The following is a 26,980-nucleotide window of genomic DNA, read 5'->3' as shown; positions in this document are numbered from 1 at the left end:
ATAGAAAATCATTAATAAAAAAAGCAAACCAACTTCTAAATCATCAGTAATACAGACTCTGTTCTAACATAATCGTGACCCCTTAGATTAAAGTACAATACCAGGATGTAGTTTAGTCTGCACAGATGAGTTAGCCTGACACATGGAAAAAGTCTACTACTGACAGCATGGTCCTAATCCTATCCAGGAGGCACTTCACAGCTGGGTTGGTCACATGGAGAACTGAGTATAACATGGGTAATGGCACCAACACTTGGAAAAACAACTCAAGGTACATGGCTTTGCTGATTCAAAATAAAAAGACTATGGAGACTGCTAATCATGATGGTGAAGCCTTACCAGGGTGCCATACCATGTACATTATCCCCAAACAAACAAAAATAAACCACCCCAAATCACCAAAAACAGAAACACCAAAGAAAAGAAATATTGCTTTAAAAAAAACAATATAAGAGAAATTTATTCAGGAGAAGCAGGACCTCTGAGTGGCTCCAGCTTCCACCCTCCCCAATCAATGTAAAAAAGGGGACTCTGAACAAACTTTGGAGCCACAGAACCCACAAAATGACACAGAGAAGCTAATCTCCCACTGAGGACAGCCCGGCAGGCAGGCAGGAATAGGCCAGCACAGAGCTCTAGGAGCCAAGCCCAGGCCCCCGTGAGCCTGAGGTTTTAGCCCCAGGGTAGGTCTGACCAGCCACCAGCCTGAGGGACTCCAGATCAGCAGCAGCTGTGGCCATTTCCAGAATTACTAACACATAGATGCAAAGGACAAAGTGAGAGTTCAGTGCAGTATGGACTTTGGGACCCAGTAAGTGGGAGTGTGTTGCTGAGACACCCGGCACAGCCAGCCCCCAGCCAGCGCCACGTGGCAGCTTCAGCTCTTGGCTTGCAGAGTGTAGGGAGACCAAGCAACCAGTCTGAGGAGTAATTGCTCTTGCTTTAACCTGCTTGGATATGGATTGCAGTCTAGGGTGGAGGTCCTGGGGTGTGTGTCCAGCTTGCCAGAGTGTGTGGAGGCCTCTAATACCTCTGGAAGCTGAGAAAACCCCAACGTTTTGGACAAAAGCTCCCTTGTCTGGTGGCAGAGTCCTACTGTGACAAAAAGCCCAGGAGTCAAGTGACTGAGGGGTGACATGACCAGGCAAAGGAAACAAAGCAGACAGAAGATTCCAACATTAGATTCCTATTTTGGGGACAAAAAGGAGTAAAGCATGGAACAGGAGGAAGACAGTGAAGTCAGAACTCCTGCACCAAAAGCTTCCAAGAAAAATATGAGCTGGGTACAGGCCATAGAGGACCTTAAGAAGCAGATAAGAGAAGTGGAGGAAAAATTGGGAAGAGAAATGAGAACGATGCAAGGAAATTATGAAATGAGAGTCAACAGCCTGACTGAGGAAAATCATACCTTAAAAAATAGACTAACTCAAATGGCAAAAGAGGCTCAAAAAGGCAATGAGGAGAAGAATGCCTTAAAAAGCCAAATTTGCCAGATGAAGAATCTCAAAAGATCACTGAGGAGAATCATTGATTCAGAATTAGATTGGAGCAAATGGAAGCTAATGACCTTATGAGAAATCAAGATGCTGTTAAACAGATCCAAACAAATGAAAGAATAGAAGGCAATGTGAAATAATCTCTTGGGAAAAACCACTGACCTGGAAAACAGATCCAGGAGAGAATTTAAAAATTATTGGACTACCTGAAAGCCATGATCAAAGTAAGAACCTAGAAATCATCCTCCAGGAAGTTCTCAAAGAAAATTGCCCTGATGTTTTAGAACCAGAGGGCAAAATAGAGGTTGAATGAATCCACTGATCACCTCCTGAAAAAGATCCCAAAAAGAAAGCTCCTAGGAATAGTACAGTCAAGTTCCAAAATTCCCAGATCAAGGAGAGAATATTACAAGCAACCAGGAAGAAACAATTTGAATATTGTGGAAACACAATCAGGATAACCCAGGATCTGGCAGCTTCTACACTGAGGGACTAAAGGGCTTGGAATATGATATTCCAGAGGGCAAAGGAGCTGGGATTAAAACCAAGAATCACCTACCCAGCAAAACTGAGTATCATGTTTCAGGGGAAAATATGCTCATTCAGTGGAATAGAGGACTTTCAAGCATTCTTGATGAAAAAAACAGAGTTGAATAGAAAATCTGACATTCAGATACAAGAAACAAGAGAAGCATGAGAAGGTAAACAGGGAGAAGAAATCATAAGGAACTTATCAAAGTTGAACTATTAACATTCCTACATGGAAAAACAATAACTGTAACTGATGAAACTTTTCTCAGTATGAAAATAATTGAAGGGAATAGAAATATATATATATATATGTCTATATATAAGGGTATATGGGCATATGAATACATATGTGAATGTGTGTATATATGTTTACAGGTATAGATAGATAGAGGGCTCAGGACCAATTTAATAGGAAGGGATGTTACTTAAAAGGTGAAATTAAGAGGTGAAAGAGGAATATAATGAGGAGATGGGGAGAGACAGAATGGGATAAACTATCTCATAAAGAAGAGGCGAGAGAAAATGGTTACAATGGAGGGGAAGAACAGGAAGGCAAAAGGGAATGGGGTCAACCTTATTCTCATTGAATTTGGCTTGGGGAGGAAATGAAATACACACTAAATAGGGTATCTCACCCTACAGAAGAGTAGGAGGGAAGGGGATGAGAGTGGGGATAATGGAAGGCAGGGTAGGCTGAGGGGGAGGAAAGTTGGAAGCACCCACTTTTGAAAAGGGACAGGATCAAAGTAGAGAATAGAAGGAGTGGGAGGTGTGATAGGAGGGAGGGAGATATAGTTAGTCTTTTACAATATATCTACTATGTTATTGTTTTGTATTAGCTACACATGTACAACCTATACTGAACTGCTTATCTTCCCAGTAAGGGTGGGTGACAAGGGAGGAAGGGAATGAATCTAGAATTCAAAGTTTTAAAGTCAAATGTTTAAATATATACATATATTTATATATATTTAAACATTTGATTTTAAAACTTTTACTATTTACTATTATTAATACTATTTTACATATAATTGGGAAATAAGATATACAGGCACTGGGGCACAGAGATCCACCATGCCCTATTGGAAAAGTGGAAAGGGGTATGGGAGAAAATATGGGAGAGAGCAGATTGGAGGAGGGGATATCCTGTGGGACCGCTATTTTGGGGCGGTGGGTAGGGGAAAAACGGGAGAAAATCTCAAAATCTGGCAGAAATGAATGAGGTAAATCAGAAGTTAATAAAGCATTTGAAAAAATGGAAAAAAAAAGAAAAAATGCTGAAAAGAAATTTATTCAAAAAACAAAGCAAGTGTTAATACCATTAAAAAAAAACTACAGACCAACTGAAATAGTTCAATAATCAGAAGTAACACAGATGTAAAAGGGAGCAATGCAAGATATTGCAAAATGGACAAATGCTACAGTTATAGAGTAAAAACAAGAATTAACACTGGTAATAAAAACAAAAGAAAAGCTAGCAAAAAAAAAAAAATACAAAGCCAAAATTTTCATGTGAGGCAGATGACCTAGTATAAGTTTTTGGAGCAAGTCCACAAGCACCTTATAAGCCTAAGCCGTCCACAGTCTTTGAGGTTTTCTAATCTTATAAAGTATCCCAAAATGGTATTTTACCAGAAAAAAAATGTAAAGATTTGCCTTCTAAAGACTAGAACTCCCTCAGAGAAACAAAGTTTCGATTACTAGCAAAATACTCTATTAGCAAAAGTTGTCTCATTTTTAATTTAATAGACAACTACTAAGTGGCTACCATGTGCAAAGCACTATTCTAAGCCTGGAGAACAGAGTTCCTGTCTTAAGAAGTCTGCCTTCTATCAGAATGTAGGAGATGTACAGAAATAAATATAATACAAGGGCACTGATGAGGGAAAAGAGGGATTGAGACAAGAGGAGAAAGCTGAGAAGGGGCAAATCCCATCCAGGGAGCAGAACCTCCCCAAAGGTTCCATGACAGGTGGAGCCCAAGCTAGACCCTGAAGGCAGAGGAGTCTTAATAGGCTAAGATTTGACCTTTCCCAAGCATTATGGGCACAGGAAACAGACTGTACATCTCCCTCCTTATAATCTAATGAACAGCTTGAGGAGGCTAATATGAGGAAAGAGCTGTCACTGAAACGAACCATGTCTCCACCCTTTCAAACTGAGAACTACCAAATCTGATGAATTTCACTATGATTTGTGAGACTCAAGAGATTGCATTCATCTGGTAAACTATCTGCCATGCTTCTAAAGTGATTTCTCCTCCAACACCCATTTAGATTTCTCTATCTAAGTTATGGTTATAGTTACAGACATTTCTCATTACTTGAGAAGCATTGTCCAAAACGTTTAAAAGGTAGACAAGAGACCTTAGCAGACTATGAGAGGAGTGATCCTTAAGAAGAAGATGCCATGCAGTTTTCAAAGAAAGAAATTAAAGATATCTATAAGCATATGAAGAAATGGTCTAAATCACTATTGGTTAGAGAAATGCAAATCAAAACAACTCTGAGGTACCACATCTCACCAGTCAGACTGGCTAAGATGACAAAACAGGAATATGACAAATGATGGAGAGGATGTGGGCAAATTGGAACACAAATGCATTGCTGGTGGAGTTTTGAACTGATCCAACCATTCTGGAAAGCCATCTGGAATTATGCCCAAAGGGCTATAAATAATTTCATACCCTTTGACCCAGCAATATCACTTCTAGGGTTATATCCCAAAGAGATCATAGAAGTGGGAGGAAGACCCATATGTACAAAAATATTTATAGCAGCTCTTTTTGTGGTAGCAAAGAATTGGAAATTAAGGGGGTACCCATCAATTGGGGAATGGCTGAACAAGTTGTGGTATGTGCATGTTATGGGATACTATTGTGCTATAAGAAATGAGGAGCAGATCGACTTCATATTTACCTGGAGAGGCTTATATGAACTGATGCTGAGTGAGAAGAGTAGAAACAGGAGAAATTTGTACACAATTACAGACACAACATATATGTGATGACCAACTTTGATAGACTGGACTCTTCTCAGCAATGCAGTGATACAAGTCAATCCCAAAAGACTCATGATGGAGAGAGATGTCTACATCCAGAGAAAGAACAAGAAAGAACTGAGTTTGAATCCAGATTGAAGCAAACTACCTGATCTTTTTCTTTTTCTTGTTTGATTTCCTCTTTTCCATTTTTCATTCCATCTGATACAATCTGTCTTTATAACCTGACTAATGTCTAATGTGAAAGTATTTGCAGATCCTATAGTTGATCGTATGCCGACATGTGGAGGGGGAGGGGGACAGAATTTCAAACTCAAGGAATTATGAAATTGAATCTTGTAAACTAAAAGTAAAAAAAGAAATTAATTTAAAAAAAAAATTTTAAAAAAATAGAAGATGCCATGGGTCTTGTCCTCAAGGAGCTTACAATATAAAAAGTCCACACTGACATTTTTTAAGTCCCCTAAAATATAACACAATGGATGGAGGGAATAGAGGAAAAGGTAATAATATATTTCCCATTAGGGCTCGGGAGGATGCCAACAAATTACATGACCTCAAGAAGATAAGCAGCTAGTCATGTATAACTACAGTGTATGTCACTATTCTGGTGTATCTGCGATGCAGGGATCCCTTCCACCACATCAGATTTCAACTTATCCACACCATCTCTTATGTGACACCCAAGAATCTACTACAGGGAATCCACCAAAAATGATGTGGCTTCCTCTAGATTTCTGACATGGATATCTATTATGTCACACATAGACTATCCAACAATTACCCTTAATTCTTACCACATGACCAACAACTACAATATTAACAGGATGTTATCTTAATAAAAAAAATTAATCACAAACTTGAAATAAAATGCTATCAAGGTTAAAAGTACAGTATTACAGAGAAAAAGTTGGAAGATAAAAACCACAGAACCACCAGGTAATCTCAACTCAACATTATTTAAATCCTTCATTTCTCACCAAGCTTCAATCTGAACTCCTCCATCATGCCCCAGAAAACTCTTTTATCATGGGAGATTAATTTAATCCTGACACCATGGAAACACTCTTAGCCCCTACAGCCTCCCCTCTGATTGAACATCTCTCCTCCCAGAACCTCCATTTAAGAAGGGTGCCCAAGCCAGCTTTTACATGTTTCACCAAGCTTCAATACAGACACCTCCATTACATATTTTAGATCGGTACTCCACTCTTCATTTTCAGCTTCCTTTTGTGTTCATCTTCCCCCATTAAAATGTAAGTTCCTTGAGGGTAGGAACTGTTTTCTTTTCTGCTTGTATTTGTATTTCCAGAGCTTAGCTCTCAATGCCTGGCACATACTTATAATAGATTTACATTTACATTTAATAGATGCGTGGTGACTAAGTTACTAGAATATGTAATCCAATTCTGAAATCCTCAGGTTATCTAGAAAGAAAATATTGAACAACTTAGAAATCATCCAAAATCTTCTTGGACAAAATGTTGGAAAAAATTCTCTATGTTTGCTGCTTCCACTTCCTCATCCTTTACTCAAGTCTTCAGCCTTCTGCAATTTCTAAGCAGAACCTCACAGAGAGATACATCCAGCCCCACCATTCTTTTTCCTGAGTTCCATCTCATATCACTAATTGCTTACTACAGTTCAAAATGGATGTCTCATAGACACCTCAAACTCAAAATGTCCAAAAGAGAACATGTTATCTTTCCCACTCATGTCACTGCCCTACCCCAACTCCAATGGCTCTCCATTATTTCCAGAATCAAATATAAAATCCTCTGTCTGGTCTTTAAAGCCCTTCAAAACTTGGCCCCAACCTATCTTTTCAGCTTCAATGCACATTATTCCCCTTCCAGCTCGATATGCTTCAACCAAATTGGTACTCTCTCTGCTCCTCACACATATCATTCCATCTCCCATCTTGCTACCTTTATACTCACCAATCACTATGCCTGGAACCCTCTCCCTCTGTCCTCTACCTTACAGAATTCTTAATTTCCTTTAGGTGGTCTCTCAAGTACTACCACCTTTATCCAGCACCCTCATTAACTACCTTACATTTATTTTATATTTACTCTGTATACTTTTATTCTGTTTATATTCATATACATATATGTTGTTCCTCCTCCCCTCTCCCCCCCAGAATGTAAACCCTTTGAGAGTAAGGCCTGTTTCATTTTCATCTCTGTAGTCCAATGTCTGCTACACAGTAGATGATTAACCAATTTTTGATTAATTGATTAATCATCTTTAGGGAAAGGATGACAATTACTTCCTATCTCCTCTGAAGAAATAACTATAACAAGAAGGATTTAGGTTAGATAAAGAGATGCTCTCCTAATGGTGAGTTGTTAGATATTGGTATCAGTTCTCGAGAATGGTTATTAAATCTCCTCTGGAGCTGTTTAAAAAGATAATGGATTCACATTTGTCAGTGGGTAGCTGTTCCCTTAAGGCTGGGAAATCGGACTGGCTAGCTGTTCAAAGTCTTTCCAAAACACTACGATTATACCTTTCCTCAAAGGACTTTCTGAATTATATGTGGCTTCTTCTGAGCTTAGGTCTGTTTATATCTATGATGAAAAACAGATTTTCTGGAAATATTTGATTTGAAAAGCCCAACCATTCCAATTCTTGCCCCTGGTCCTTCTTTCAGCTGCAATTCCTTTAAGTGATGGCTTGAAGAACCAAGGGATTTCCTAGTGACTAAAATCTCTACTTTCCCTTAAAACACTGAGTAAAGGAAGATTTTTAAACTTCCTGTCACACATGTCCCATGCATACAAAAGCACAATGTGATGGATGTCATGGCCTTTTAACTGAAAATGTTTTGTTACCATACTATGTAAGTACATGGAACCAAGAAAGTCAAGGAAACTAAGTCAATGACCAGAGGATCACAGACTTCAAACAGGGATTAGTAACCATCTTTGTGCCCTGGACCCCCTTGGCAACAGTTTGGTGAGACCTATGGGCCTCTTCTCAGAATGATGCATTTACATGCATAAAATGAAATACACAGGATTATAAAAGAAGTCAATTATACTAAAATACAGTTATCAACATGTGAAAACAAAAACAAAAAACAAGTGCATAGACTCCAGGTCAAGAACAACTGATTTAGAACCTAAGTCAGAGGCCATAAAATCCAAACTCTTCATTTTCCAAATGAGGAAACCAAGGCAATGAGAGATTGAATCGATGTCCCGGATTTGAAACCAGGTCTTCCAAGCTCCAAGTCCCATGCCCCCTCCACCAAGCACTGAACATACAACTCTCAAGAAGATGATGGAATAAAGGCACTATAATATGCTATTAACTGCATTAAAACAAAACAAAACAAAATTTCAAAGACTATCTTTTTCTACCGCCTTTCTCTGAAGGACTCTGCACATATCTCTTCTACCCATGCAATGTGATGAGAAAGAATCAGGAACTGTTATCACCACTTAAGACCTGGAGAAATCAAGGGACATAATAAGGTGGAGGATGTAGAAGTTCATATAGAAAGTTCAATATAGAAAGGCAGTGGCAAAAAACCTTGGCTACTTTTTCCACATCATCAATGTGAAGAGGTATTAAACTGTAACAAAATAACAGAGCAAAAACACAAAGACAAACCACAATGTTTCAAAATACAAAAGTTGTAACTTACCGGAGTTTCCTTCCTTTGCTGGCTTTTCTATCAACTTTTTTGTGAATTTTGCTTCGTAACTTCTGGATGGCCAACCATTGCCTAGAACACCCACAGAAAAGGTTTGGTATCATCACAAGCAGAAACTGTTACATACAGAATAACAAATGGGAACCAGTCTCACTAGTGATCCTGCAGAATCATCAACCCATCAACTTGTTCTTCAAGATAGTTGGTAACCAAAGTGACCTAACTGAGAAGCATTTTGGCAACTATAAAAACACAAAAGGCAAACTATGAACCTGTGTGGCAAATTTGGTTAACAATGATCCTTACTATATGGAGCAGTTGTGACAGATACTGGATTTGCCAGGGTTTAGAAAAAGAGTCAACTTGGAGATGCTATGTCTTCTTGAAATGCTTTAAATGGCTTAAGTTTTTAAAAAAAAAATTGTTGCCACCTCTGATTTAAATGCAGATATACTTTAAATATAAGTTTTCCCTTGCTCATACCCAGGTGTATTTATGTCCAATTGTAAATATCACACTGACTTGCTTTTAAATCTGCCTACCTAAAAAAGGAGACAAAGTTCAGAAGATAAAAAATTTGCTTCTGTGGTCATTTTCAATGGGAAGTGGCATTAAGGAGTTAATTTTTCAAGTAAAGGGTAGTTAGCTGAGAAAGTTTTCATAAATTGCTGGTGGGAACAAATGTTTAAAAAAAGAAAGAAAAAATAAGCTAGTCATTTTACCTGATTTACACAATGAAAACTCAACATCTGAAAAAAATCTAGCAAAATCCAATTACTGCAATCTTAATATAATCTTAATTACCATAATCTATTTTATTGTAAAGTCAGATAAATGTATAATATAATCACCACTTAAATGCAATTTTGCTCTATCATGTTAAATTTACAGTGAATAGTTCTCCATAATATTCCAGACATACACAAAATACCATGACACATTACCCTAAAATTCAAGTAATATTTTACTTGAATAAAATTATTTCATCAACACAAATTTTGTACTGCATTCTTTGGCTTTCCCCAAAAGCTCTTCTGCCCAGAATCCCATTCTGGCTTTTCCAGCTTTTGTTTCCATTTATGCGGTTTCAAATCATGGCTCGTGGCTATTTAAATGTATACCATTCATTAGCCGGCACTCTAAATGCCCTTTTTATTTTCCAACAGGAGGAAGGATGAGGCAGGCAGGCAGGCACACACACACACACACACAAGCTGCCCTCCCTACTTTATATTCTAGGCTGACATCTGGGCAATGTTGCTGGGTTCCAATTTCTAATTGTGCTGAATCTTTCACAGGAGAGGTGGAGGTCTCACACTGGGGTAGTCTTAACAAAGCAAATTTGACTATGAGCAAGGGACCTGTTGTGATGCAAGGCCAAATTCTGACAGCAGGCAGCACTTAATCAGAGTGGCTGCTCTTTACCCTCTGGTAAGTAAGCAGGTAAAAAGGATCACAGCTGAAATCAAAAGAGGACCATTTTAAAAACCAACAACAAAAACAGAATACATAAGCACACTTTACACTCTTTACAAATTCCCAAAGGAATAACATAGCCCCAGGTTGCATATGACAATTTCTGATGTTTTGTCTCAACGGCTTCTCTTAGAGTACTTGAGTTTTGTAATTTAGATCAATCACTGCCTTTGAGTTATGTGTGTAGGGCTAAGGAGGCTCAAAGAAAAAAAATGTTATACAAGCTTCTATAGATGAAGAGGAAGGTGTATCTAACTTTTTACCTGCCCATAGCCACCTGATCATTAGGATCCAAAGAACTGGTCTTCCTTTCTATGAGTTCTCGGAGGAGCTAGGAGAGAAAAGAAAGCAACTGATTTATTCATCATCTCCAAGCACTGACTTTAAAAGGGCACAGTAGGAATTCTGAATGGCACAGTGACAGCTCTAAAACTACAATCAATAAGACACACCCCAGTGGCAAGAGCATGACTGAATTCATGTTAACCCCTTCATATTTCTATATCTTTTTAAAAGGTGGCTAGGGTTATAGCAGAGAATAGAAGTCCATTAGGAAGACTTATTGTCCTGCAGTTCATTTCAAATGGATCACTGTGTGGGAGCAACGTTCCCTTCATCGTTTTATGATTAGTTTTGTCCATCCCATCGATATCAATGGAGAATCTTTAAAAGGTCAGGGAGGAAGGGCTCCGTGGAAAAAAGGAATCAGCATTAGCCTATCCCCAACAGGAGGACAATGGTGGATGGTTAACTTATGTCCTATAATCTCCTACAAGAAAGATCTTCCTTAGGCAAAATTCATTGTTATATATAATTAAAAGTATGGACCTCATCCTCCCTCTCCCCATAGCTAAAACTATCTTTACTACAAAATGATGAGCCTGTATCATCAATAAAGGTGCGAGCATTAGGGACAGATTTCTAAGAGAAAGTCAAAGGATAATAAGTCACCCATCAGAAGATACAATACATAGGCCCAGACTCCACGGGAACTCTAAATTACTCTCTTGCTTTCCTTTTAATTGCTGTAACACATCTATTACAAATATCCATCAGCATTAACACAGAGATCTTGGAATTCATAGTAGGCCTTCAAGTCTTAAGTGAACGTGAATCAATGAATTGAGATACAATAAGAAACAGCATGGAATTCTTTTAAAAGGTCATAATGATAATCCTGAAAGTAAGCCCTCCTGACTCACCACTAAAACAAGGAACCTACAGTGGATTTGAAAAATGTTAAAAATCTTCAAAGCGAAAAGCTTCTGAGAAGATATTAAAATAAATGTGATTGTCCTAACCAGACACCAATAATATAGGTTTGATTTCAAAGCCTGTTTTGTTTTTTTTTTAAACCCATATAAGTAATTATCTTATAAGGCTGGCACATGTAACTATGTAGATATTTCACCAAATTAAATAGCTAAACCCATTAGGAGGGTAGAAGAGGAGGAATAAATTCCTAAGAAAATAGTTTCCTTTTTAATTTTCATTTGTTTACTTAAGTAGGCATTCCAAGAAGTAAAACACATTTTAAAAAAATATCCACCTCCTTAAGATGCATTTTTATTGCAACAGGGAAAAAAGGGTATCTCAATCGCAATTAAAAAACCTCCCAGGATGTTTTTTCATTTGCTTATTTTGGAGATTATTACCACAGCAATTACATTTAAAAATGCAGGGACCAGAGGCCACTGGTTTATTATCACTAGAAAACAGCAAGCTATTTCTCTGCCCTGTTTATCTGATTGATTCCCAACATCTTTCTGGCAGCCAATCTATCAGTTTATCTCTCCTACTTCATCACAGTCACTTCTGGCAGCTAAATACAAGATCCAAATCCAGTGTTACACAGACATACGACACAGTAAACCTATGTAACACTGTGACTCTGTAAACAGTTGCCCTTAAGGCTAAGCAAAAATGGGCTTCTGGTTTCTAGTCAATATTCTGTCAAAAGCCAGGTAGGAGGGAGAGTTAAAAAAAAAAAAAAGAATGAAATCGCTGCCTTTCGTTGCCCTTACCTTATGTGGTTCTTTTTCTACAAGGATCAGTACTGTTCTGGGTTTCCTAATCTCTCTGGTCCCTTGGCACAAGGGCAGTAACACTCATGAGGGGGAAAATGCACATAGCAGTCTTGATTGGTACAACAGGAATGCCTTCAGAAGGATGCCCCATCTCTGCCTTTCTCAGAGCCTAAGCCCTGGAGCTGCACAACTTCAACAGATCTATTAGGCTTGCAGTGGTTTCTACAATTCAAACACTAAGTTGGCGTAGCATTTACTTTAGAGTACACTGTGTACATTATATATTCTGGTCTACATTTTAAAATATGTCCTGTCAACTTAGTAGCCAAGTGACTTATGCTGCTATTTCTATTTAGTCATTCATTGTTTGGGAACTTTGTTTTATTAAACTTTCTGGTTATGTCTAGTTTACTCATTCCAATGTTTCAGGGGACTCTGCTAGGTCATGATAGAAATGATAAAGCAAGCAAAAGTTATAAACAAGCAAGTTGTTCACATGTTTGTTACTTATATCAAATTTAGAAGAAAACGGTCTTTTTAAGAGTTACTGAGAGATAAAGCTTCTAGGATGTGGGATGCCAAAATTGACTTCTGCACTGAGTTCTGTTTTAAAAAGCATAATCTTGTTTTTAAATTAGGAACTATGATTAAAATTCACATCTCCATTAAAGTTACTGGGTTTTTTCAAAAGTTAAAATAGTTTCTCTGGCTATGCAAAATTTATAATGCATCCTTCTCAGATGATGGTGAAATCCATGAAATGTCCTTGTATGCTATTATATTCAGTTACCACTTATACAAACAGTCTGCAACTTACAAATGTGGTCCAAAAACTGAAAAGCATCTAAGTCATTTAGGCGCTCAAAACAGTCTCTCATGGAAGCATTAGGGATGAGCATGCTCTAATGTCCTCGTCAATCTACAAACTACCTGGCCTATAATGTAGACGGTAATCTCCTTAAGAACTGCTATCCTTTTGGTCGTTTTTTTCTAGCACAATGCCTAGGCACAGAGTAGATACTTAATTAGTGCTTTTTGAAATGAATACTGTACACACCTAATCACTGCTAATAACATCATTTCTATGAGAAAATGAATTCTGATTCCCAACTAATTGGATACCAAAAAGGTAACTCCATCTTGAGCAGAATTAGAGTCAGGGGTACCATGAAAAGTAGACGAGATGAGAAAGGCAGGGATCTGGATATCTGCTAATCTTCTACATCATTATAAAAGATGGTATCACTGTCAGTTACTCCCCCAAGGCATTCTACACACCTGCATAAATTAGTGAGAGACAGCAAAACAGCATGGTGTGGGGGAAAGAGCTTTAGAATCAGAAGACCTAGCTTTTAACCTTAGCTCCACTACTCATAAATATATGACTTTGGGCAAGTCATTTAACATATTTTGGACCCAGTTTCCTCAAGTGTTAAATGAAAGAACTGGACTAAATGATCACTAAATTCCTTTGTAGTATCAAACTTTATGATCCTATAAGTAAAAACTGTCTATTACTTTTTTTTTTTTACTAACTATAACCTGGGATGGTTTAATGTACCTTAATCTTAATATCCACAACGCACCAATTCTCACTGGTAGGAATGCTGTCTTCTACTAAACAAACATTATGAGAAATTTTTATAAGCTGGAATATAGATACAGTCTGACTTGGAGTTACAGTTTCAATTTACACTGACTTCTGTAGGCAGGTAGACATGGTGAAGTGCTGCCTGGACAACATCATTTTATACAATGTTATTAATGTGGTATATTGCCAAATCTCACTTAATGGCCCAGAAACCCCACCGTAAGGTTCAGGCCAGCACCCATTAAGAACGCTGTTACTATGGAAACAACTGACGTTTGTAATGTTTTCTGTCCAACATCAAATTTTCACTGAACAATTTAATGATGCTAGTTGGAGAATACCTTTCTTTCCATGCTTTCTATGGTGATACCAATGTTTCAATTTACACAATACTCTACTTGACATTTACAGAATACACTAGATATGTACCTAAGTGGGCACTGAAATAATGCTTATTGGTTCTAAGACTATTTCCAGTGAAAAACCAATATGCGTCACCATCAGGAGCACGCTCCGCCTCTCTTTCTGTGCTCTTCCTCATAATTTTCTGGCATGCTATCTAACTCACCCTGTACTCATCAAGTGCCCTTATGTGATCCTTTGGCTGTCCCAACTCCTTAAACTAGGACTCCAGCCCACATCTGGTGTCCCTTCCTCAAAAACAAAACAAAACAATGCCCTAACCTCGAAAAGTTTTTTTATTTTTCCTTTCTACCTCCCAATCAAAATGTTCCTATTCACACAGCTTAGCTCGATGTTAGTAACTAGACTGAAGTAGTGAAACTAAGGTGCAAATGAAGTTTAGATATTTTTATAGAGGAATAAGCGCTGGAGTAGGGTTTAAATTTTGGCTCTACTACTTACTAGCTTACTACTACTTACTAGGAGGAACAAGTATAAGTCACTTAACCTTTCTGAGCTTCAATTTCCTTTTCTGCAGAATGGAGTTGATAATATTATAACTACCTACCTCAAAGGGACATTGTGGCTCAAAGCTCTTTGTAAATATCAAAGTACTACATAGAGGTATACAATCATTATTATCACTGATTCTCCCAGGAAGCAGCCAATCTTTTTAATAAGGAACTTAACCCAAAAGAACTTTGAAAATTAGTAGAAGCTATGACAATCTACCATCCATCACACATCTTAACTAAGAGAAAACAGTGAAGTTTTGCCCTTTCTCTCCTTTCCTATCTGGCTTTTAAAAGGTAAGGAAAGATCTCTGATCTTCTTCGACCTATTCTTTTGTATACCCCTTCTCACCTCACTGCATTCTTTAACTTGTGAGTACTGTTTCAAGAGAGGTATTTTCCCCACTACAATACTGTAAATTTAAGTATCCAATTTTTAATGAAATAGGTTAGGTTATTAAATCTTGGACACAAATCCCCATTGTCCAACATTTCACAGACTTAATGCCTTCATCAGATTATGGGTTTTGAGATACAAGTTCTAACCCCTTTTACTGTAATGATAAGGGAAGTAAGAACCAGAGACATTAAGTTCTTTGCCCATGAGAATCCATAAAGTGAAGTGAGGCTAATTCAGAATTTGAACTCAGCTCCTCTAATTCTAAATCCGCCACTCTGTTCACTGCACTATTCTGCCCCCAACTTAAATATAACATGGTTCCAAGATTCAGTGTTTTTCAAGAACATATTTCTGGGTAACTCTGTGTCAACTGTGACTCTTAATTATGTGTTACTAAAATTCAAGCACAGCACAGAGAGATGGAAATCCACATGTAGTCTAATCCAAAATCTCAATTTGAGACAACGGATTAAATTTTTTCCAGGTCCAAATGATCACAATCAGTAACACATAAAATGGGGCTTTTTGAGTTCCTCTTCCTCTCTTCTTCATAGAAAGGTTCTATAGATATAAGTTGTAGCATAGTCAAAAAGAAATAAGTAGTAGAGAAAGAAAGAAAGGCTAGGGGCATGAAAAATCCATGAAAATGAACAAATCAATGCCTGAAAAACAATGTGCTATAATAACTACATGAGTCTTAAGACTTTAATAAATTTATCAGGGATGATTTGGATCAGGAATAGACAGGTGATCACTACTTCCTTAATGCCTTGTTTAATTTGACTTACAGTTTTGAAACATTGAATCTAATAATGAGATCAACAGTAAAAAGAGTGCTAATTATATAGAGTTCTTTAAGGTAAGAAAAACATTTTATCCATATTATCTCTTTTGTCCTCACAACAAATTTCACAGGTAGAGAAATTGAGGCTCAGAGGTTAGCTGAATGACCACAGCTAAATCACTTAAGTGTCAAAGGTAAGATTCAAACCCATTCTTTACAAATTCCAAGTCCAATGCTTTTTCCATTATACATTATTAATTGCTGAAGTAACCTAATCTTTCCAATACTTTCTTAGAGCAGATTCCTCACTTTTATAGGTTAGGAAACTTCAGAAACAATGACCTCTTCTTATTGTATATGATTCTTATGAACAACTTTTACTCTATTTTCTGGGGCTTTCTAGACTATTGTTGGAGGTGCAGCTCCAAATTAGTTCAGATTCAATGCTGGGATGATATGAGGCACTCACAAGTCACTGAACATTTAACAAAGGGGAGGTGTATTTTGCCCTGACACAGCAAGGATCCAGTGACACTTAGCTGCTCTGGACACAATCCCCCTCATCTTCATTTGGAAACTCATCTAGTCAGTAGATGGTAACAGTATGGACATGTTCTTAGGCATCCACTAAATCTGAGAGGCCTAGACTCCACGGAGCTGAACTTTTTTTTATGCGTCTAGGTCAGTGTTGTCAAACTCAAAGAGAAACAGGGGCCTCTAAACTATACATAAGGATACTTGTGAGTGCGCTACATATTAACTTAGAAAAATCACCTATTATCTATGTTTTGTTCTAGTTTTATTTATTTTGTTAAATATTCCTGATTACATTTTAATCTGATTTGAGCCACACTCAGGAGTGTTGTGGGCCACGTATGACACTTTGGCTCTAAAATAACCAGGAAACTACATTGGGAAAGCCTGATCAGGTCCCAGAGAGCTTTGTTTTCTATCAGGAAAGGTCTCCTCATGTTTTCAGGGGAAGGAAAGAAGCAGCTTCAGGGAACTGGTCTTAGCAGAGCTAGAAATAGTTAAAAAGGGAGGGACTTGGTTAGTACTGGTAGCTTTTCCAACAGGAAGGGGTTATGCTGTAAATAATCCATTTACTGTGATCTAGGAAATCTGTTATCACCAAATGTTAGATTTGGAAGGGTCTTTGGAACTCACTTTGTCCAATACATTTTATAGACTAGGAAAAATGAGGTTCATCATTCAAATGAAACACTTCTCTCTAAAGTTACCAATTTGACTCTGAGTTTTGAAGGGGTGAGCCTAATAATGACAGCAACAGTAAAAAGAGCGCTAATTTATATAGTTCTTTAAGGTAAGAAAAACACTTTATCCCGGATGATCGCTTTTGGCCTCACAACAAATTTCACAGGTAGAGAAACTAAGTCACAGAGGTTAGCTGAATAGACCAAGAAATGTAATTATCAATCTGATGGTCTTTTCTCAGTCCGCATCCTTTTCAGTATATTTGTCAGCCTTTTGTTCTGGATACTCCTTCTCTATGTTTTCACAACACCACTCTCTGGTTCTCTTCCAACATGTCTGAGATGGCTCCTTCTTGGTCTCCTTTGCTGGTCTCATCATCTATATCATGCTCCCAGCTTTGTCCCTAAGACACTGTCCTGCATCATCTCTCTCTCCACTCTCTTGTTGACCTCATCAGTTCCCATGTGTTTAATTATTTCTATGCAGATGACTCTCGGATCTATATATCCAGCTCCAGTCTCATCCCTGAGCTTAAGCACTGCATTACCACCAATTATACGTTTCAAACTGGACACCCTGAAGACATCTCACACGTAATATGTCCAAAACAGAAATCATTATTTTCACTCTCCCCCAAGATCCCCCCTTCAAACACCTTTATTTCTGTTGAAGGCACCTCTATTCTTCTAGGCCCTGAGAGTCCACTATTTTGAACTCCTCATGCTCCCTTAGCACACATAGCCAATCAGTTGCCAAATCTTGCCATTTCTACCCCCACAACATCTTTGGTATCTGACCCCTTCTCTATATTCATTGAGTCACTCCAGGTTCTTATTATCTTTCATCACAACTACTTCAACAGTCTCCTAATGAACTGGTCTCTTTGAAGTCTTTTTCCATTCTAGTCCCTCCTACACATTGTTGCCAAAGTTATTTCCCTTAAGTACAGATCTGACTGTTATTCCACTGTCAAACTCCAGGGACTCCCTATTACTCTGGGATCATCTCCTATTTAGCTTTTGAAACCCTTTACAACATGAACCTCTCCATCCACGTTGTCCATGATTCTCAATCTTGCACTCAGTGATCTGGTCAAACTGGCTTTTACTCTGTTCTTCATACTCCAAAAATGCCTGTAATGCACTCCCTCCTTACCTTTGCCTCAGAGTCTCCTCTCTCTTTTTAGGACACAACTCAGACAACATCTTTTGCATGAAGCCTTTCCTGATCCCCGAACCTCTAGTACCCCTCTTTCTACCTTGTGCTTAACTACTTTGTATATATTCCTCCCCTCTCTACATATTTATCAGCCCCATTGCCATTAGAATGTATTCTCCTTGAGAGGAGGGACTGTTTCAGTCTTTGTATTTTTATTTCCAGCACCTAGTAATGGGCCTGGCATACAGAAGTGCTATAATAAGGGTTTGTAGATAGATTTTGTCAGGTTAGTGAAAACAATGCTAAGACTTTGAAAGTTCATGCAGATCTACCAAAAGACTCACTAGTTTGCTCTAGTCCAGGCTTAGAAATATAACAGGTACCCACAATGGCTAGTATACAAATACACCTAGAGAAGATAATTAGTTTTAATATTAAAAGAAGCCAAACACACAAATTAGGAGTTGCTACAGTTTTACATTGGGAGACCACGGGCCAGGTGATTCCTTGTTCCTCAAAGTGTGGATAAAAGCTACATTAATACTGTTAAATAACACTCTTCGTAACATGGTGACTACAGAAGGCCATCTAATTACTGAAATGGAAAAGGCAATATTTTCAGAAAGGAAAATGCAAGCAGAGAAATCAGAATACACAAATAAAAGCTAGCTACTAAACATCTTATAACTAGTATAACTCTTAATAGTGAAGTTATAAATTACCTACTGCTGGTTACTAAAATAAAAGGGGATGTAGCCAGAGACTACCACTGGAAAAGTCTGTCTATCTCTGCCTCACTGCCTCTGGTCTTTAAGGATTTGATTAGTTTTTCCGCTTACTGACTCACAGTGTTGCATTCTGCCTATACTCCAGAGCTATCTAAGGCTTGTGATTCCAAAATGAATGATAAATTCATTTACTGAATAAAGTAACACTGTTTTCTCAGCATAAAGTCCTAAAATACTTCCAAAGCTCTAATATTTCACTAAGCTTGGCCATTGAGGCTAAAATTTATTAGTCAAAACAGAAAACTTTCTCATCAGATCCCATCTATTTCATTAGCTGTGATATATAGTGTCTCCCAATGTCTAATTATTAACTAGGAAGTGTAAGTAAATCACTATCAGCATTAAGCCCTGATGTGTGAAGACAGAGTAAGAATTAAGCAATTCCAACACTAAAAGCCTTTCTTCTATTTGAGTCAGGGTTCTCTTTCCTTCCTTCCCCACTTCCCATAATAAAGCAGACAAAAGGTGTTTCTAAAACGAACTCTATACAAAGGTCTAGGTGAGTTCACTAGCTCTGTGCAAAAAGGGGCAATGATCTCTGTGGGTCTTATTGTAATAAGGAAAGTAATTATGGCTTAGGACCCCTGCTTACTATCTCATTCAGGATACTCCAATGCTAACTTCTCTTTTTAAGGGCCTAAAATGTTGTGTTTATATTGTAAAAGAGGTAGAGAGAAATCATTCATAGTCATAAATTCATAACATTCCATTAGCAGGACTTCCAGAACTTATTCTTCAAGTTATATCCTATAACTAGAAGACAAACTGGAACAAAAATAAAGAAGTTTCTCATCTGAAATAATTTGCTTTGGGAACTAGTAGCTATATTTGTCTTCTCATATAGGTTTACAATCTCAGAGAAGAGGGAACTTGCATCATTCTGGGCTTTAATCAGATAGGCACTCCCAAGATCATTCTGGTTAATACAGGGAAATAAATGCCTTTAAGAAATCTTTCAGGTGTTTGTAAAGGAATATTCTGTTGCTAATGAGCACATGTGATATTATTAAAAACTAAACTGGGTTGTATTTTAATATTAGAGATTTCTTTTTGCTTCACTTTCTCTACTTAAATTTTGATAAGGTCATTGAGACAATCCTCCTCCCTCCTCTGAACATGTGTCAGAAGACTATGCAAATCAGATGAACACTTACAAAAAGATACTACTCTAGGTTATGCTACAAAGCAAGATGTAATGTACATGAAATGGGATCTAACAAGATCATAGAAATGCAGAGGGATGCACTAACCCTCTGATTCCATCATATTGTTTGTTGAAGGATGCTCTCACACAGGATTCAAACACTAGACCTTGGTAGTTAACTCTCCAGGAAGAGAACTTTCAACTAACTCTTAGCATTGTTAAGCATTATTTTCAAATGACAGTTAACTTATAAGAACAACACACTAATATTTAATACTAAGGAACTATACTTAATTTAATGTAATTGGTAGAGTTCTATGATTCTTGAGGAGCATCAAATTCTTCATTAAAAGATTTCCAGAAGCCTGTGTTTAATTTACATGTAACCAGCTGACAACTTATCAATGTTTATTAAGTAGTAACAAGGATGTTTTGGCCACATATTTGCTTAGCAAACTCCTTGTATATTATTTGTTTGAAAAAGTTTCCTCAACAGCTTCCAGTCAACTCTTCACTGGCTTATTCCATGAAATACCATATGCTTTAGTTTTGCCTTTGTTGTAGGCTTTTTTTTTTTTAAGTTAAGTGAAGTCATGCTCTGATGCTTCTCAAAGCAAGAAAACCGGAAGAAATGAGGGACCACTCATGTGTACCTTCCCTCTCAGCTGCTATTTGATGAAGTTTCCGGGCCCTGCATTTAAAGTGTGACTTTGGGCCTTCCGTCCTGTGCAGACCGCATTACAGTAAGCACAGGCTATCGATCAAATGCCAATACTGATGCGCCATTTGGATCTGAAAGTTGACAGACCTACAAATGGCAGAATTTTCTATAAAGATTTTTTTAAGGAGACATTGCACCAAAAACAAAACCACACACATATCAAGCAGAATTTTTCAGCAATATGACTATTAGTACTAAATTCTTAAGGTCACACACACACATATGTAGAGAGAGAAAGGGGGGAGGGGAGGTTGCTTGGTTTGGTTATTTGGGATTTTTAAAAATATGACCACTGTGGCAAAAGTCTGACTGATTAGTCAGGGTCCAAGCTATTTTTCAATCACAATCACAGTCATTCAAGTCTATGTACTGTATATGGCAACTTTTAAAAAATTATTATAAAGGTCTTTCTATTCATAATAGGTTTCAATAAACTTTTAAGACACACTACTTAGACCTCCCAAATGACAGAATTACTTGAAAACAACCTTAAAAAATTAGATGTTCTCAACAACAAAAATTTGCTTTTTCCAACACCTCATTTAAGGAGAGGTTTCAAATCAAACTTCATAATGCTGTTAACTATCAACTGGAACGATAGGAAAGATACATGACAACAATAAGAACGCTACTGCCATTAACCTTAGGAATGGCTTGAAAACATCTCTTATTCACACAAAAATCTAAACGCATCCAATTAAAGCAACCTGATCAACTGTCCATATTAATCACTCACCAATTTAATTAAAGTAAACCATCTTGTCAGAAAGCTTGCCTTTTCTCTATTTCTCAACATTATTGACTCTTAATAGTTCACTGGATTAGTAATTACTTGTTTATGGCATTATCAAATGCCTGGGAGACAAAAAACCAGCATGTGACCAAGGACAGTCATAGACATGTCCTGACAGCAAATCAGAGGAAAAATTTAACCCATCAAACTGGGCACCAGAAGAGCAAAACCTATTATGCTTTTCTCTACTCTGCCAGTTCAATACAAAATGATGGGAATAGCCAGTACAAAACTAAATAGAGCCAGGAGCAACATGTGAAAGCGTAATGAGCCCTCAGAAATCCAAGCATCTATTTGTATACACCTCAGTTCAATTGATTTCTATGAGCTATAAACAAACTAGCTTAAGTTTTCTTACAGACTTCTGAAAAAAGAATGTTAGTAAAAGAAGATACTCTGTATGGTTTTAATGCCATAAGCTCTGGCAAATAACCTTCAAGAAAGCAAGTCTTATAACTGAATCAGAAAATCCTCTAATAAATAATAAAAGGAAAGCAGATGGTTATGTAGGTCACGTGGATAGAACACAGTTTATATTTAAAGAAATTCATTTACAAAATTGTGAGGGAGCATATAGGAATTAACAGAATATTCCCTCCTTCCCCACAAAAGTTTATAAAAATTCTTGATTGTCTGTAGGCAGGTCTAAATGTCCTCAGGGAAGAGTTTTGTTACTAACAAAAAAGCAGGCTAACCCCGAGAGTAAGATAATTCCTTTTGGAGTGTAAGATCAATAGAACCCTTTCAGTAAGCGAACATTTCATTTCCCTTTATCAAATCTTCATCATCCAGTATATATCAAACTACTAGCCATCACAAAACTGCAGAACTAATTTTTAATTAAAAATATCCATTGACATCAGCTTATTAAATTGGTACTCATCTAAAGGATAAACTTATATATAGGTTCTAAGTAAATTAAACTCAGCTATTTAAAAACTAAGTGTCACCATGTTATCATGAAGTCTCTTTCTATCTTAAAGAAGGCAAATTTAAGAAATACTTTTTGTGGATTTCCAAAAAAGACGATTTTATGTTGTTTAAAATTGCAGTAAAGTCTCTTAGCAGGGAGTGGAGCTGTTAGGACATTTGCACAATTTCATCTGACACCCAAATTAACAAAGTATGCCTCTGAAACCTTACAGTGAAATATTAAAATTAAATGTAATTATAATCTCTCTAAAAAACACAAGGATTCAAAAAGTCTGGGCCTTAAGTTTGGTCAAAAAAGAAGTGAATTTGTAATGTGTATTATATACGCCATACAAGGTCTTCGTTGTGACCATATGAAAAACAAAAATGAAACCTCACAGCCCATTGTAATACACTGTACCACTTCTGAATGCAATACTTAGCTCTGGCTTACTACTCTGACAAATAAAGGAAAACACTTATGAAACCAATTTAATTGGGAGGTGACAGAAAACATACAGCCATTTTCTTTAGCCTTATCATTGAATTGGCTTCAGCTCCAATCTCTGGCAAATCCCACTCAACAGAAAAAATTAACCAGGTCAGCAGAACAGGTGCTATGTTGTGTCTGTCAAGAGCCTGGCATCCCCACAATTACTTGCACACAATGAAGCAGTAATCTTTACAGATCATCTCTCCCAAGAAGCATTTTGGGGAGGGGGAGCAGAGCTGAAGGGAGGGGGCAAAAGGGGAAAGGAAAGAAGGAGTAGGAGGCAAACAGAAAAAAGCAAGAAAGGAAAATGAATGTGCAGCTGCCTTGCGGCTCAGCAGATGTCGGTGTGTGATGTACGAGGCTAGGATAAGCTGTCGTAGCCTGCTGCCAAAGAGTGGTAAGTGATTAAAGCCTGCACAGTTCTAAGCACCATATTTAGAGTCTGCGGGGTTTCAAGACTTGCACCCATTCCTTGCTGTGCTGCCAGATGTTGGCAACTGGTCTTGTTCCTACTGACTGTGCACGGATGGCAGCAGTTGGTACAGCAGCAAAGCAATCTGGAATGCTTCCGGAGATGCTGTACATTAACAAGTGTCACCCATCATTCACCTTTACAGAAGGCTGAAACAACTCCAATTTGCTGCCACTTCCCTCTTGGGAAACAGCCAAGATAAAGTTGTGCCTGGCAGCCCCATTTGTTTTACTCAGGTGTTTCGGCTGCCTCACTGACCTCTATTAGTTTAAGTTTTAATTTAGATTAACCCCAGCACCCCAATTAACCAGCAAGGGGAAAAGCTAAGATGTGACTCGTCATAACTCTGAAATCAGAATTTATCGAAGTTAAAATTATTAGTCAGGATGAAGGGCCAATCAACTAATGCTATTTCTCTTTAAATGTCTCTTCAGGCCAAAAAAAAAAAAAAACTGTCAGAGCCTAAGGACTGCCTGTGGAAACGTCTTCTCTCTAGTAATTTCAGTTTGTTTTATTAAGCCCATTTAATTTATGATGCACTTTCTATCTAACAACACACACTTGAATTAATGGGGATTGGAACATTTCTGATTGTCTCCCGTGATCTCACACAATTATCCAGCATTAATATCCCAGATCATGCCATTCTGTAGACACTCCAGAACAGAATAGAGTTCCCTATTCAGCTGAAAAGAGAATACAAGGAAGAAAAAAAAGAGAAAAGAAAAAAAGAATCAGGAACTCTGAGAACACCTGAGGCCTTACCAATCCCTCTTAGCAAGCCCCTTCACCATTGCTCTTAAGATTCATGTACATTTATGATTTTATAAAAGAATGCTACGGAGTAAATGGAATGAGAGAGTAATGGGAACTATTCCCCTCCTCCCCCCACTACAGAGCAAAGGCAGAAGAATCCCTTGATAGAACTGGTTTATTCTTTGGGTTCCACAATATTTACCTACTTTCTAGGGAAAATGCTTTTTGGAATCTTTGTATTTTAATAAGTGTAGTCATTGGTCATACCTGCAACAAGCAGTTTTAAGCTTTTTAGCTAAACCTCCTCACCCACCTCAGAATTCTACAAGGGAAAAACCCTTGATAAAAATCAACTCTCTCAATTCTGACTAGCCCTCCAATCATCCTTTGAACTAGGAAAGGTATGACCTGAAGACAATAGGGAAAATGCTAAAGTCCATTCAACAAGAAACATGGCACATCAAGAAAACCAATATTATAGTAAATAAACTTTACTCCTGCAAAGCAGCTTGAACATTAAAAACCTCTTAATACAATAGTCATCAATAACACCACAATCGAATACAAATTTCAGAAATGAGGGTTCAAGAGGAAAAGAGTGTGAGATGTGGCTGCAAATGAAGACATTTACACATCTAGAGACTCCATCTTTACACATTTTACTAGGATTACTATATGATCTTAGAAGTTAGGCAGATGTTTTCATTTCTAATCTAATCAATGATGGTAGATACATAGAAGACATTCAATAGACTCACTGAATTGATCAGAATAGACAAGTAAAAACATCCAAGACTCGAGTCTGAATATATAATAGAGCTGGGACTACATTCAGGGTGGAGTGTTAAGATGCCAGGCCCGAGTCTATATCCTAACAACACAAAATCAAATAACTAAAAAATAATCACATTATCACAAAGTAGCTGGGAAAGAACAATCTCCTTCTCCCCCCAGAGAGTTGAAAGTGTTCCATGTGCATAATTTGCTGTATAGTAAACAAATCCAAATGAGGCAGGCATAGTGGTTTTCATATTATAAAGGGGAAACTCACCAAATCAATACACACAGGATGCAAATCCTCAACCCAAAGGTCTCATTGCCAGTACAATACAAACTGGTACTTTTCTCAAAACTCTAAAACACATGCTGAAATGAAAGATTCTAAAAAACATACCTGGTGATAAAAATCATCATCATCAAAGATCTCTTCATCCAAGTCCTTCAGGTGAGCATTGGCAGGGACTTCAGGCAATATTTCCTGCATCAGCAAAGAGAAGGGGAAAGAATGGGTGTAGATTTTTGAATTTGTATTTCTCTTATTAATAGTGATATATAGCTCCGCTCCCTTCCCCCATGATTGCTAGTAGGCTCAATTTCTTCTTTTTGAAAACTATTAAAAGTTTTTTGACCAATTACCTACTGGGGAATGGCTCTTGGGCTTGTTCATTCTAAATTTAGCTTAAGATGGCAGACTTTTAGCAAACATATCTGATTAGATTTTTACAATTCTGAGGATTCATCATGTATCCATCAAATTGGCAAATAGTCAATGTTGGAATGGCTATGGGATAACAGATACTATAGACAGAATTGTGAATTGATCCAACCACTTTAAAAAACAATTTGAAATTCTTCAAGAAAAGTGGCCAAAATACCCTTTGACTGAACAATCCTTACTATTGGTCACATATCCCAAGGAGGTCAAAGACTGAAAGGCTCAATATTCATAGCAAGATTTTTAACAGCAACAAAAAAATTACAAAGAAAAATGGGTGCCCATCAATAAAGGAATGACTGTACAAATTGTGGCATATTAATACAAATCTGTGATTTCATAAATGCATTCAGCAACCAAGATTACAAACCCCATCTATGTCTGTGTATCCTGTGGTAATATGAATGTGATGTTTTTGGACATGAACAATTTGGGAATGTTTTATTTGATTATGAGTATTTGTTTGAAAAAGTTTTGTTTTCTTTTTATCTTTTAAATTGGGAAGGGTAAGGAGAGAAAATGAATACTTGTTAAATAAAAAATAAAATAAAATGAGAGATGAAAAATAATGTGAATGGAATAGAATACTATAAAAAAAAAGAGTTTGCATCACACTCAGGAACAGTGTAGAGCCTCCAAGACAAGATCTGTAACCACTTAAAAGAGTTTGATATAACCAAACGTACAGGAAAAACCAAGTGGATGAAAAATGCTTAGTGCCCAGATATACAGTTAGGAAAATAATCTCTTAAAAACAAAACATCTATTAGTACATATTGATTGTGGACAAAGAGATAATGAATTGAATTGGACCCAGAAACGAACAGGAGATTAGAATGTATTGCCTTTGGGAAAATGCAAAGTGCTTTAATGATTTCCAGCAACTTCTCCTTGAAACAAAGACCCACCTTTTTAATATCAATATTCTTTCTGTGTTGCTTGTGTGTGTTCTTCAGTCTTGAAGAGGACCATGACATCAGGAAGATGATGACATGACTTGCAACTGAACTGGATTTGATTGAGGGAGGGCTATGTAAAGACACAAATCTCACTTTCTCCTCCAGAGTCAACTGGGTCTAGTGGCCAGATATAGATCAGGACAACTGGAGACAGACCAGTTCCTGTGTTGCTATATGGCTCTGAGTCTTGC

The 26,980-nt window shown here is 37.4% G+C and overlaps 1 protein-coding gene across 1 annotated transcript in view; it reads right to left on the bottom strand.

Annotated features, from left to right (window-relative positions):
* AATF (apoptosis antagonizing transcription factor) overlaps positions 1-26,980 on the bottom strand; it is a 107,273-nt gene that overhangs the window by 32,532 nt on the left and 47,761 nt on the right. The window contains exons 8-10 of the mRNA XM_069078118.1: positions 25,510-25,593; positions 10,431-10,498; positions 8,683-8,763 (exon numbers count right to left, since the gene is read on the bottom strand). Of these exons, the coding sequence (XP_068934219.1) occupies positions 8,683-8,763; positions 10,431-10,498; positions 25,510-25,593 (233 nt within the window). The remainder of the gene's footprint in view (positions 1-8,682; positions 8,764-10,430; positions 10,499-25,509; positions 25,594-26,980) is intronic.

This window comes from Petaurus breviceps, unplaced genomic scaffold (genome assembly GCF_028583685.1).
Source record: "Petaurus breviceps papuanus isolate PSGF00001 unplaced genomic scaffold, PetGlider_PUasm1.0 91023, whole genome shotgun sequence".
Lineage (NCBI taxonomy): Eukaryota > Metazoa > Chordata > Mammalia > Diprotodontia > Petauridae > Petaurus > Petaurus breviceps.
The sequence above is the reverse complement of the archived record's forward strand: the minus strand, read 5'-3'. Positions and strand labels throughout refer to the sequence as shown.